The 14,348-nt window shown below is 35.7% G+C and overlaps 1 protein-coding gene and 1 long non-coding RNA gene across 3 annotated transcripts in view; one reads left to right on the top strand and one right to left on the bottom strand.

Annotated features, from left to right (window-relative positions):
- The window catches only part of LOC106881184 (uncharacterized), a 12,421-nt gene extending 5,534 nt beyond the window's left edge, over positions 1-6,887 (top strand). Inside the window, exon 3 of the long non-coding RNA XR_001410824.2 lies at positions 6,662-6,887. This is a non-coding gene — a long non-coding RNA (uncharacterized LOC106881184). The remainder of the gene's footprint in view (positions 1-6,661) is intronic.
- LOC106881183 (transmembrane emp24 domain-containing protein eca) overlaps positions 8-14,348 on the bottom strand; it is a 23,670-nt gene continuing 9,329 nt past the window's right edge. Inside the window, exons 2-5 of one of the 2 annotated variants that reach the window (XM_014931474.2) lie at positions 13,666-13,781; positions 2,420-2,524; positions 2,099-2,245; positions 8-488 (exon numbers count right to left, since the gene is read on the bottom strand). In XM_014931474.2, coding sequence (XP_014786960.1) covers positions 339-488; positions 2,099-2,245; positions 2,420-2,524; positions 13,666-13,781 — 518 coding nt within the window. In that variant the 3' untranslated portion in view covers positions 8-338. The remainder of the gene's footprint in view (positions 489-2,098; positions 2,246-2,419; positions 2,525-13,665; positions 13,782-14,348) is intronic. The other variant, XM_014931473.2, reaches the window with a different exon arrangement.

Here is a 14,348-nt window from a genome sequence, read left to right as displayed (position 1 = left end):
CCTGAAAAACATTTTTATTTTTATTTTTGAAATTCTCTTTTTTTTTTTCTTTTCTCAGACCAACTATGAAAAATGGGGAAAACACTTTTTTTTTTGACTCTTTGTTGGCATCGTGTGTTACAACAGAGATGTTTGAGAAAATGTACAATGATGGTATGAGGAGGAGGAAGAGGATCAGATCAGAAAACAAAAACAAAAAATATAAATAAACAAAAACAAGTTAACTCTTCCAATACTAAGGGTTAAAATATTTAAATAATTTAGTAAAATTAAGTTCATTAAAAAAAAAAAAAAAAAAATGTTCATAAAGGTTTTTTTTCTCCATGATGAAAATAGAATTAAACAAGTTTCTTTGCCTCAAAGAAACTCTTTAAGTGTCTCATCTGCCAGAACCCTGTTATAATAAGGATAATGGTTTGAGCAATAGACCACCATAAAACTCTCTGATTGGTGCTTTCACTGGTCATTCGGAACCTTTCTTCACGAAACTGCAATTAGAAGAAGGAAAGAAAAATTTAACCCTTTAGCATTCACATTATTCTGTCAAAAGTAATGTTTGTTTATTCACATTGTTTTGTATTAGTCATGTATTATGTTGTAGCTTTGAGGTTTTGAAGAGGTAACTGCTAATTTTAGAATGATATTGTAAAGTTGATATAAGAGTCCAGATATGGCCAGTTTGAATATAAAACAGGTAGAATATTGTGGCTAGATATGGGTGGTTTAAATGCTAAAGGGTTAATTCATGACAAACCAGGAAGCAAGTATCTATTTCAGCCAGTAGACTGTGGCCACAGCCATAAGTTTGTGGTGTGCGTCGCAGAGGAAGGTACATAACTCTTGTCTGACATCATCAACATCGTTTAACGTCCGCATTCCATGCTAGCATGGGTTGGACGATTTGACTGAGGACTGGTGAACCAGATGGCTACACCAGGCTCCAATCTGATTTAGCAGAGTTTCTACAGCTGGACACCCTTCCTAACGCCAACCACTCCAAGAGTGTAGTGGGTGCTTTTACGTGCCAATAAAATAAATTTCACTCTGACCCAACAATGCAGTTCACCGTGGCCCTTGATGAATTAGAAAGAATTTTACACATACATAAAAAGAAAAAGCAGTAGTAAAGAAGCTTACTTTGCAAATATCTGATTTTGGGTTCAGTCCCACTGTATGGCACCTTGGGCAAGTGTCTACTAAAACCACAGACCAACCAAAGCCTTGTGAATGAATTTGATAGACAGAAACTATGATAAGTAGTAGTAGTTTGTTTACAGCCTTGTAACTTGGTGGTTTGGCTGAAATGACTGATTGAATAAGAACTGGGATGGATTCATTTGACGGAATACTTTAAGGTGGTGCCACAGTTGGTTTTTTGGCTCTGAGTACAGAGAGACCCAACTGAAAACTGCAAAGTATTTTATTCCATGTTCAGATAGTTCTAGCAATCCACTGGAGAATATACCAGAATAATTTTCTACCATCAGCACAAGGCTTGAAACTTTTTCTTTTATTATTGTGGAGTGGGGAAAGGATGAAAGACACAGCTGGTCTTGGCAAGATTTGGATTCAGTATTTAAAGCAGTGGTTCTCGATAATTTTTTTTCACCTGTATTTTAGTATTTTACCCTGATGGACTTCCATAGCCTCTCGATGTTTAAAAACTACATTTATAGATACTTCTTTCCAAAATTCCTATTTTCGCTTTCATACATTAACCCTTTCATTACCAACCCGGCTGAAACCGGCTCTGGCTTTGAGTACAAATGTTGTTTTCAAAAGTTTTGAATTAAAATCTTCCACCAAACCTTAGTCATAATTTATGTTCCTAACACTAACAATGATAACTAAGTTATTTTACTAAATTCTTTGTTATATTTAAAGTAATTGAAAGAAACACAGAGTATCTCAAAATAAATACAGTAACGAAAGGGTTAACTTGTATAGGCTGAACTGTGTAAAAGAAAGAAACTTAGTTGTTTCTTGAATGAATCAAACAAGTGCAAGAGAGATACCAAGACACTCTTTGGTTTGGTACTCAGTCCTGAGTTAAACAGAAAAGAGACTCACACTAGAGCCAATCATACAAGATACTCACCCGTTGGTAATTTTGTTCTTTAGTAACCTGTTCCACTTGATCCAACAATTGCCGAATTCGTAGTTCCAGTTCACTCAACTTATCTTTTGTTTGAATTTGTGTATAATCAATAGCATGTTCACCAACCTGGATGTCAAGATGGACCCTCTGAAAAGACACAACAAACTTGTCAGTATGCCAGTATTTTAAGAACAGAATTGGTTTTTTGGGGGTTTGTTTTTTGTTTGTTTTTTCCCCATAATAGGAAGTGGAGACAAGAAAAAGAAGAAGAAACAAAAACAACAAAGAATAAAAAAATAAAAGAAAATTGGTAGGACTTACCAACTGACCACTGGAAAACCAAGCAGAGGAATTGGAGTGAAGACATACTAAATGTTCACCTGCTAAATGAGATGTGAATGTAAACCTGCCTTCAGCAGCATAAGTCTGAAACAAGGGAAACACATTTACATTATACATACATTATATACACTAATACACTATCTATCTAATATACACACACACAAAACACACTGGTACAATGCCAACCACTAATTTTCTGTTTGAACACTAATGGTCCAGAACTTCATATTATGTGCACAAATGTACAGGTATCTGTATTTCAGTTAATTATTTAAGTAAATTTAATATTTAATTTAGAGTGTGTTGACCAAGGTAACCAACCCTAGTTTGGAAAAATCAATAACTTAGAGAAGATTTGGAACCAAAGGTTCCAAATATATTCAACATTGTACCTGTGTGTGTATATGTATGTATACATTTATATTCACAATTATTTAAATGAAAATTTGTTTTTGTCTCTTTGTGTAAAAATATTACAATAATTCCCTTAGTATTATTGAGCATTTTCACCCATCTTTTGTTTATGCATACATGCATGCATACACACAAACATAAAATGTTCAAAGATAAAGATTCATTCAGTTGCTACTAAGAGTTTATTGCTACATGGAATCTTTCAAGTAATAAAAAAATATAACAGAACTTGCAGGACCTGACAAGGGTTTTGGGGAATGTTAAGCACAGAATACGATGAATTAGCAATTTTTAAAGGTCAGCTTTGGTCAAGTAATAACAGCTGGAGTATGGGCAGTGGAGGATTGATGAGCTGTTGATGGGTAGATGGGGGATATCTATGTAGAAATGACCAGTCTGTTTCTCATTCATAACAGATGAGAAAGAGAGAGACTACTGTCTGAGAAACAGTGGTAGTTAAGTATATGATGCAGTAATAATACATCATATATTCTCTATAAAGAGAAGAAATTACTACAGTATCTTGTTGTTATGTATCTATAGTCAATGGTTTGTTTGGAATAGGGTTTATGGTCATCTATTCTGCTGCTAGAATTTGCCCAGAGAAATTTGTTCATATGTCTACACACAGACAGAATTTCAAGTTTTTGCTTAATCAGATGCATTGGAATGTTATACCTCTCAGCCAGACATAAAATGCATCTCTTGCTTCCTACAGAGTATTGAGGTTGAGACTTCAAATACCCCTTCAGTTTCTAAATGTATTGAGATAAAAGGTAGAGTTAATTACATTTCTAGATCTGAATGACTGAGTGAATTGTATATGTCTGGTGGGAATACACTTTCCATGATCCCTACTAAGTCTTTTCAGTATCACAAACATTTAATCACTATAAACAGCAAGAGGCTGCAAATCCCTCATCTGTACTTTACAACAGCAGAGCCAGTTTTATACATATTGCCCATGGGACACTAGATGCTACTGTTAAAGGGATAAGATCCACCAAACTCTTGGTTAAATATCTGGTTTCCAAATCAACCTAGCCATCTACACTATCTTAGATTGTTAATAAATCACTAATTAAACAGCAGGAACATCATCATCATTTAACGCCCGTTGTCCATAGCATGGGTTGGACGGTTTGACTGGGCTGGCACACTGGAAGGCTGCACCAGACTCCAGTCTGATTTGGTATGGTTTTTCTACAGCTGGATGCCCTTCCTAATGTCAACCATTCCGAGAGTGTAATGGGTGCTTTTACGTGCCACTGGCATGGGTGCCATTTGCATGACACCAGGGTAAGTTTTACATGCCATCAGCAGGTTTCTTTAGCATTGCAAGGCCTTGGGTATAATGCCCTAATCCTTTTGAGTTTTACCCTCTGCCAAAACATCTTGAAACCAATAATATCTCTAGAACATCTTCAACACCACAAAGCAGTTCATGATAACAACAATCACATAATGACAAGAATCAAAATTTTGTATATGTGTGCAATCAGGAAGTGGTGTTGTTGCTTAACAAACCTATAACCAAAGACTTTCTAGTCATGATCATCATGTTTTTCTGTATATTCAATGTGTCCTTCCATTCTTTAGATAATATGGTATCTGAAAGTTGGCTGCTAGTTCTAGCAGATATAGTGTCCACCTAGAGGCTCACTTGTCTGGTGTTTGTAGTAGTAGTTAAAAAGTCTAAGTTTTAGAAGATACTTTATAATATACAAACAGGTTTCTTTTACTTGCTTAATAAATGATTTAGAATATATTAAGTTAGTGCAATGTTTATCAGGGCTGAGGGATGGGCCATGAAGACTGAAGGTTGGAAACACAAATTGCCATGTTTAATAAAAATCAAGACAGTTTCCAAATTTTCAAACTTCTCAAACACAAGGGTGAAAAAACAATGATATGGAAGTATGCCAATTTGAGGAGGACCCTGCTATTTTTCTGTTTGAAAACCACTGAATAAGAGTTGATATATCCAATGCAAAGAACATCAAAAAATTAATTGCAAGACAAAGTCAACAAACAATACTCTTTTGTTTCATTATTTTGGTAAGACAATTCTTAACATGTTTTAGTGTTATTACAACCTCATCAGCAAAGCATAGCCTCTATTTACCTGTATTTGCTGAAGCAGAGATGAGAAAAATCATTAAATAAATGTACAAGAGTGTACAATGGTTGACACAGAAAACTAAAAACTGTTTAATGAATAAATTACTCAAAGAAAATACCAGCATAAAAGCAGACAACAAAAAAGAAATCACAACACAATGATTAACATATTCAAATTCAGGGCACATTAAAAAGATAACTAGAAAATATTAGGAACATGCACTCATACAACCCTTGTTCTTGACCCTTCACTGCTCAAGTCCTAATTTCAACTGACCTCTAGTCGACATGTCATATGTCTAGTCTACAAGTCTGCTGTTCCAATTATAGTAGATTTATCACTTCCAGTTTTGAATTTCACATTGATGTAATAATGCTTGAATAATTTTTATTATTATAAGTACAGCATGGTTGTGTGGTTATGAAGTTTGTTTAGTAACAATGAGATGTTGGGTTCAAATCACACATTGCACAGCAAGTGTCTTTCTAACACAGCCTCCAGTTGAGCAAGACCTTGTGAGTCTCAAATTTAGTAGACAGAAATATTGTGGAAAAAGCTCATCATTCTTTTGAATGTGAATGTGTGTGGTTGCAAAAGCCTCTATCAAGAGTGACAATTTATGCTTGAGATTATCCCTTGTCTCTCTTGTAATGAACCAGTGGATGATCTGCTTGAAAACCTTTAATCTTTTATCTTTCACTTGTTTCAGTCATTTGACTGTGACTATGCTGGGGACCTGAATTAAAGAATCTTTAGTCAAATGAATCAACCCCCAGCACTAATTTTTTTTTAAAACCTGGTACGTATTCTATCAGGTCTCGTTTGTCAAACTGTTAAGTCACAGGGACATAAACACACCAACACCAGTGGTCAAGCAGTGATGGGGGGACAAACACATAGACACAAAGATACACACACACGATGGGTTTCTTTCAGTTTCCGTCTACCAAATCCACTCACAAGGCTTTGGTCAGCCTGAGGCTATAGTAGACAACATTTGCCCAAGGTGCCATGCAGAGGGACTGAGCCCAGAACCATGTGTTTGGGGAGCAAACTTCTTACCACATAGCTACACCTGCACCATTGATCACAAAGTGTGATATAAAGTGAACACCACCAAAAATCCACCCCGAGAGAGAGAAGCTACAATGTGATGTCCATATCCACATTCTCATAAACAACAACCATTTTAAATAAAAGGGAACTTTTATGGTCATATGAACTAGTGGAAATAATAGCCAAGTGTCCTTCACTTTACACTCCCACCATTTTGAAAAAGACTGGATGGTTTATCTTTGATTATAAATTTACTGGATCAGGGCTGATGGACTAATGAGTATTTCAAGTTACAATATCTAATGACCTTTTCTTTTTAAAATCAGTAGTATGATTTAAGAGAGATTTGGCTGCTATTTCTAACATGTAGAGGCTCCCTTGTATTCCCTGGTATCACTCTCTATCCACAAACAATAACCACACACTTTGTTTTATACCCAAACGACACTCGTCTAATATTGTGCTGGATAAGATGACAGATATCTAAGATAAGTTAAGCTTGTGGGTTACTTAGATTCACATGGGCCACATATCTGACAAAGAAAAACATCTAGAAATTCTCTTTCATTCTTTTAATAGCAGCTGGGTTGTATATAGTAAAAACAGTTTTCTCTTTTTTTCTCTTTCAGAATATGAAAACACCAACAAGTAAGTAACACCAGCCGACATTTTCAAAGGAAACTCACTCAATGTCACTTCTCAATTTATGACAATAATTTAGAATAGAGAAGTTGTCCATTGTACTTCTTACGTGTCCAAATGTTGTGTTTGTATTTGTTATGGGGCTGTGCATTGCTCACTAGAATTTAATAAAGTAATTGCAACAAATACGCAAATATATATATACCTTGTTAATTTCACATGACTTGCTTGTTATTAGTTATATTTTGTCTTTTGTTTGCTTCACTTATTGAACTGCAGCCAAGCTGGAGTACCACCTTGAAGGGTTTAGTTGAATAAATCAACCCAGTCCTTATGTTTAAGCCTCAAACTTATGCTATCAGTTTCTCTTGCCAAACCACTAGATCATGGGGATGTAAACAAACCAGCACCAGTTGTTGCATGCTGGCAGAGGACAACACACAACTTGTAATTGGTCAAGGATAGCTTATTTTCACATTTACTGCTAACCTCTATATCTAAAGGTTATTCCTCTATCCACTAATTAGAACCTGGTAGAAATTCCCTCTCCCAATTTTATCCATATACAGATGGGGGGAGACTGGATGCTAGCCTGCTTGTCTTGCAAATGTTATGTGTGGTCTTGATGGATGGCATGATGGACTGAGACAAATCTAAGCAAGCTTGACTAAATGGAGCCTAGCGAGTTGGAAGTCTTTTGACACAGCCACAAATTATCACAGCAATATACAAATTAACAACAACATTAAATTAATTATCACAGCAAGACAGAAAATAGCACAACAATAAATTTACACAGCCACAAATTATCACAGCAATATACAAATTAACAACAACATTAAATTAATTATCACAGCAAGACAGAAAATAGCACAACAATAAATTTACACAGCAACAATTAGCACAGTAACAAACAAACACAAACTAATTACCACAGTAACATAACACATCAATAAACAATAAATTAACATAAATTATAAAATATATTAACATAGCATTAAATTAGCACATTAATTAACTAATTAGTACATTAAACAAAATAGGAAACTTCAATATAAAATTTTTTAGAGAGTGTGTATGTGTGAGATAGGGGTAGGTTAATAAATCTGGGCTGGTTCCTAGGCAATCTTGTAAATGCTGGTTAACACAGCATGTGTGGGCAGGCAGTTTATCCTAAAGAAAACTGTCCATACAGACTGAAATTCCAGGGGTAATATGTTGCACAGTATATTAGGTCGGAGAGTGAGATTTATGGCATTGCATTTGATACTTTGGTTGCATTTGTGTAACACTATAATGGAGTATACAATGTAGACCATTTTGCATTTCCTCAGACAAAGTTTCTAAAGAATTACTTTAGAAATTTTGAAGAGATGCATGTGGTCTACATTAACATGTAATATTACAAATTGATTTATATTCATGTTAAAAGCACTTGTGCTGGCGTCACATAAAAAAAGTATCCAGTACACTTTGTAAAGTGGTTGGCTGTAGAAACCATGCCAAAGTAGATGACTGGAGCCTGGTGTAGCTCTGCAGCCTACCAGTTCCAGTTAAACTATCCAACCCATGCCAGCATTAAAAAAAAAAATGGGTGTTAAATGATGATGATGATCATTCATGAAATGTATATTCCATTTAGTGCTGAAATGATCCTAGCTCAAGAAATAAACGTAAACCATAAATTTCAGTCAACACATACTATATATGTGTATATATATATATATATATATTTACATACATACATACACATGTGTGTGTGTGTACATACACACAATGGTAAACAAGACATACATTGATAGATTAGCATTGTCTATTGTCTAACATGTTAACTGTTCAGACTACCACTGCTATTACTACTACTACTACTATTACTACTACTACTACTACTACTACTACTACTACTACTACTACTACTACTACTACTACTACTTTTATCTAAGTTATCAGAACATCTTATTAAAAAAAAAAAACTAGAATTAAAGAATTTGTTTTTACGAAACCAAATTAATTAATTAAAATAGATTGTGCAAAAAAAAAAAAAGACAAAATTATCATTTAAAAATACAATTCAAAAATTAACAAAAAGGAAGAAAACGACTGTTTCAATGCAGGTGAATCGTTACTGAGTAGTTTTTGTTGTCAGCTCTGATGAAGCAGACTTAATTAGTAATTATCAGTGTTGTGGACTTAATTCATTACCACCTCATTTAACACCTCCACCTGGCCCTTGGGTACCTTTTGTAGAATCTGCACTTGGAAGCAGGTCCCAAATTTGAGGCTATTTTGCTACCTAGAACCATGCACTGTTTATTATTGTAGTAACCAGGGAGCCAATGATAGATTCTTCTTCCCTTTCACCCTAGACTAGTCTTGAAACCCTACAAAAGGATGAGCACCACCCTTCCTCCTCTGACTAAATCGCTAGCTTTTTTTTATCTTTTACTTGTTTCAGTCAGTTGGACTGTGACCATGCTGGGGCACCATCTTGAAGGGTTTTAATCAAACATGTTAACCCCAGTACTTGTGTTCTTTTTTTAAAGTTTGGTATCTATTCTACTTCTCTCTTTTACTAAACTCCTAAGCTATGGGAACATATATAAACACCAGTTGTCAAGCAATGGAGGAGACAGACACAAACACAAAGACACATACATATACATACAAACACACACATATATATATGTATATACACATCTAAAGGCTTCTTTCAGTTTCTGTCTATTAAATCCACTCTCAAGGCTTTGATCAGCCTGAGGCTATAGTAGAAGACACCTAACTAAAATGCCATGTCGTGGGACTGAAGAAACCGTGTGGTTGGGAAGCAAACTTCTTACCACACAGCCATGCCAATAAAGAAAAAATAAAGCCCTCTCCTTTCATTAGATTCGATCTCCTTACCATTTCTGCTACTTCAGCTGTAATATCTCCCCTCAACTGCCTGAATAACCCCCATCACTGTTGGTTGTTGATATAGTTCCCACTTCTATCCATTTGCTCAGTTTAATCACTCCTTGCATCTCTTTCATTTAAGCCAACACACACGCATTCATCATCCAAGTTGTGCAACCTTTGTAGGCTCTGCTTACTTTGAACTGTGTCCACTCTAACCACATTAACTCAATGTGAACAATAACACACTTCATGGCTCAAATTGAGCCAAGTTATTATCAGCTTAGTTTGCATAGCTCTGCTTGAGCAGCAGTGGTCAATCAGGGTTTGAAACAATAGAACTTACAACTTAACATATAAGGGATATTTTCCACTAATAATAATAATGATGATGATCGCTTCTGCCATGAGTACAAAACCTCAAAGTAAGGTACAAGGGTTAAAGTAGCCCAAATGACTGGTGCAGCTGCTGTGTTCATGTGTAAGCCCAGCCTGCTAGAAATAGCAGCCAAACACCTCCTGTATCCACACCCTCCCAACTTAGGAAAAAGAATAAATGGATGGGGATGGTCATGATTGAATATCTTTGATCATAGGTCTGCTAGATCAGGACTGACCTGGGGCTAAAAAACAACAACAACAACAACAACAATAAATCTGAAAAATTTGAAATGTTCTTTTAAAGTTGAGAAAGAGTTTGTGTCTTGTTTCTTTGTTTATTCTCAAGGTGAGTTCTTAAAATTCAATATGTTGGAACTAAGAAATCAAAAGTAGTTCTTGACTTTAAGAGTTCATTCATTATAAATCATTGCTCATTAACCCTTTAGCATTCAAATTCCTCTGTCAGATGTGATGCTTATTTATTCGCATTATTTTGAATTAATCATGCATTATCTCACAGCTTCAATACTTGGACGATATAATTGTATATTTTTAGAATGACATTTTAAGGTAAGTGTGATAAGCCAGATCTGGCTAGTATGAAGACAAAGCAGATAGAACATTTGGGCTGGATATGGCTGGCTTAATTGTTAAAGGGTTAATAATGATTTTGTGCAGCAGGAGGTTTTTCCCAGAGCAAAGGAAAACAGTTCAAGATGTCTCATTAACTGCTTGCTGAATGAGAACACTGAATTGAGTCAAATATGGTGGTGCCAATTTTTGCTCGAACAATTAGGCCTTTGGTTTAGATGACAACTGCATATTCATCTGCTTGGACACTGCATTGGGAGGGAAGGAGGGACAAGGAAGGTAGCACACACTGAAGTATGTCAAATTTTGAAAAATTAAATTTTGCAATTTTGCAACAGAAAATTCTTGTGAGGAATTCAAAAAGCAAGAACTACTTGTAATTGATAAGAATTTAAAAGTTAAATAACATTAGGCATTATGAATATAGGTCACAGGTAAAATATCTCTAGCTCAAAGAATGATCACAAGACTGATTCCATGAGAAAGTATCTGCCATTCCCTTCGTCTTCTCAAATTCAGTCTTACAAACCTTTCTTTAACTGTACTATTTCATCTCCACAAGATACTTTGTCAGTCCTTTATTGCTAGCAAGATAGTCTGGGTGAATTTGTTACCCTTTTTGGTCTCATATTACTTCTAAGTTTTATTGTCACCAACATGGACTTGGCGTTAGGAAGGGCATCCAGCTGTAGAAACTCTGCCAAATCAGATTGGAGCCTGGTGTCGCCTCCTGGTCCACCAGTCCTCAGTCAAATCCTCCAACCCATGCTAGCATGGAAAGCAGACGTTAAACGACAACGATGATGATGATGATGATGGAATTGTTTTAATCACTTTGGTTTTAGGTTAAGATTTTTCTTTTGTTTCATCTTTCCAAACCGGCTTCGGATGGATCAGCCTGCAAGTCCATAAACACAGAATCTCAGTGAAGGTATTTAGCTATTTACCCTTGTCGTCTCCAGGTGAGTATGAAAGCTAACATTTGCCCCATATTTCATTAACATCAAAGATACATGCTAACTACCACAATGCTCAATAATACCCCAATTTCATCAAATAAGGGAGCATAGACATGTGATTGAATGATGATGAATTTTGTTTCACAATCGTGTGGTCTCTAGATTTATCCTACACAGCTCTACTTTGGGCAGTGCCTTCTACCATAGTCCTTGTTAGGTGGAGTGTACCTGCAATTCAAAGGGCCAATTCCTGTCACAGTATCATGCTGAACCTGCCAAATATTAAGGGTACAATTGTCTGTGGAATATGGAATCTCTTACAATAAGTAGGGGATAGTTCTATTGAGTAAAGAGCAGGAATGTACCTCACTAACATTACCTTCAGAGATCCATCACTACAAACTAAATCAGAATGTACAACCAACAGTAAGACAGGGGGAAAGTGACAGAGGGAGAAGATAAACTACTTCAGGTCTAATACTGTTCCTGAATATCAATGTTTAACCCTGAATAAAGAACACATGACATAACATTTTACCACTCAAACTGAAAGAATTAAGTGAAGAAAATTGTAGAAACATCAGAAGAATATGGATGGCAGCTAGGAACTAATTTTTTATTATTGAGCATACATTTGTAAATTTACTGAGGTTGGCCTTAAAATATACACAACAAAAGATAGCAGAAGATATAGTGAGGATTAACAACATTAGTCTTCTTTTGGAAGTATTTAAGCCAACAAAAAACTGTCACCTCCCTCCTCTGCCCCTAATGTATCACAGTTGCCAGTATAAGCAGATAATAATAATAGTTTCATATTTTGGCACAAGGTTGGCAATTTTGTGGGAGCAGGGTAAGTTGATTACATCAACCCCAGTGCTCAATTGGTACTTATTTTACTGACTCTGAAAGGATGAAAGGCAAAGTTAACCTTGGCAGAATTTGAACTTAAAACATAAAGACAGACGAAATGTTGCTAAGCATTTTGTCTGGCATGCTAACAATTCTGCCAGCTAGCAGCCTTACCATGATGATGATAATAGTTTTTGCCAGTGCCCCTGGACTGGCTCTTGTGCAGGTGGCACATAAAATACACCATTTTGAGCGTGGCCATTGCCAGTACCGCCTGACTGGCCTTCGTGCGGGTGGCACGTAAAAGCACCCACTACACTCTGAGTGGTTGGCGTTAGGAAGGGCATCCAGCTGTAGAAACTCTGCCAGATCAGATTGGAGCCTGGTGTAGCCATCTGGTTTCACCAGTCCTCAGTCAAATCGTCCAACCCATGCTAGCATGGAAAGCGGATGTTAAACGACGACGACGACGTACAAGGCCTGAAATGGAGGGAGTGGGTCAATTGCATCGACCTCAGTACTTGGTTGGTATTTTATTGATTATGGAGGGATGAAGGCCAAAGAGTTAGCTTCGGTAGGGTTTGAATTGAGAATGTGAGGAGTCAAAACAAAATCAATCATCTTTTGCGATGGTGATTCCTAAATATAAGTCTACATTATGAATAGGACCAGGTTTACAACAGATGAACTGTATCTAGACCACAGTAACAAATAATATAGAGATGTGAACCTCATACTTTTTATCTTTGTTATAACCAACAGTAAGTAGAATTGTGGAGTATGACAAATCTCTCTCTCTCTCTCTCTCACACACACATTTACATATCATTTATTCTACTTGTCTCAGTAGAACCAAATAGGGACACTAGGTATCGGTCCTATTTATCAATACAAAGGAGAAGAGAAACCAACTATAAGATAAAAATTTACAGACCTGTAAAACCAGTGTCAATAAAGGGAAAAAAAAAAAAAATAAATAAAACAATAAAACCACAAAATCCATTTTAAAAAATGCTTGACAAAACTAAGAAATATTGGAAACTAAAAGAAAAAGACCAGAAATGTTGTGTCAATATTAAAATATTGACACAGAAAAATGAAAAATTTGTTTTTTGGCTATTAAACGAAGAAGAAATTTTGTTCATTTTAGCCATAACAGCTAAGGCCATGCAAGAGCAATTCCCTGATATGGTCATCTAGTGCTTCCTAATTCAGTGAAATAATGCAACAGAGGGAAAAAAACCATTCTTAAGAGACCAATTACTAGAGAACACCTTCGAAAAAATTGATGACTTCCCCTTGTCACAAGAACTCACCCTTGAGAGAACAACGTTATCGTCTGGGCCTTTCACTTCTACATGCATTCCGATATCCTGTACGGGGGGCATGTAATCCTTGACAGCGTAGTCATAAACTTGTACTTTGTATTTGCCTGCAAGGAACCAGTTGTAGAAACAAAATGAAATATGTTATGTAAGTCAGTGAATAACTCTAGAGAGAGGTGCTGGTAGCCCAATGATGGTGATAGCTGGAATGTAGTTAGTATATAATAAAATAATAAAAATAAAAAAAATAAAAAAGACATAGACAAGACAGTCTGAAAAGAATCATTGTTAGATTTCAATCTGTTATTAATGGAGTAAACAACCACAGGCAGTCCTCAAGATTTGACTGTTTAGTTTTTTTCCTCCTTGGGCTTTTGAAATTTACAGGAGTGCAAAAATTGAACAAGGGAGTCTTGAGGACTACTTGTATGTAACAAACACATTCACACAAAACCATCAATATACACACAACAATTTTTATATATATATATATATATATATATATATATATGCATGCATGCATGTATGTGTGGGGGGGGGAGGTATGAGATAGCTGCTGGAAAAAATAGACAAATCAGTGATGAAAATTAAAGAACAGTGCTGGTGTTTCTTGATTTAACAAATAAGGTTTTTGTTTTTTTTTTCATTTTGGCTTTTAAATATAATTTTATAAA

The sequence above is a fragment of the Octopus bimaculoides genome, chromosome 22 (genome assembly GCF_001194135.2).
Source record: "Octopus bimaculoides isolate UCB-OBI-ISO-001 chromosome 22, ASM119413v2, whole genome shotgun sequence".
NCBI classification, from domain to species: Eukaryota; Metazoa; Mollusca; class Cephalopoda; order Octopoda; family Octopodidae; genus Octopus; species Octopus bimaculoides.
Note: the sequence above shows the minus strand (reverse complement) of the source record. Positions and strands in the feature narration are given on the sequence as shown.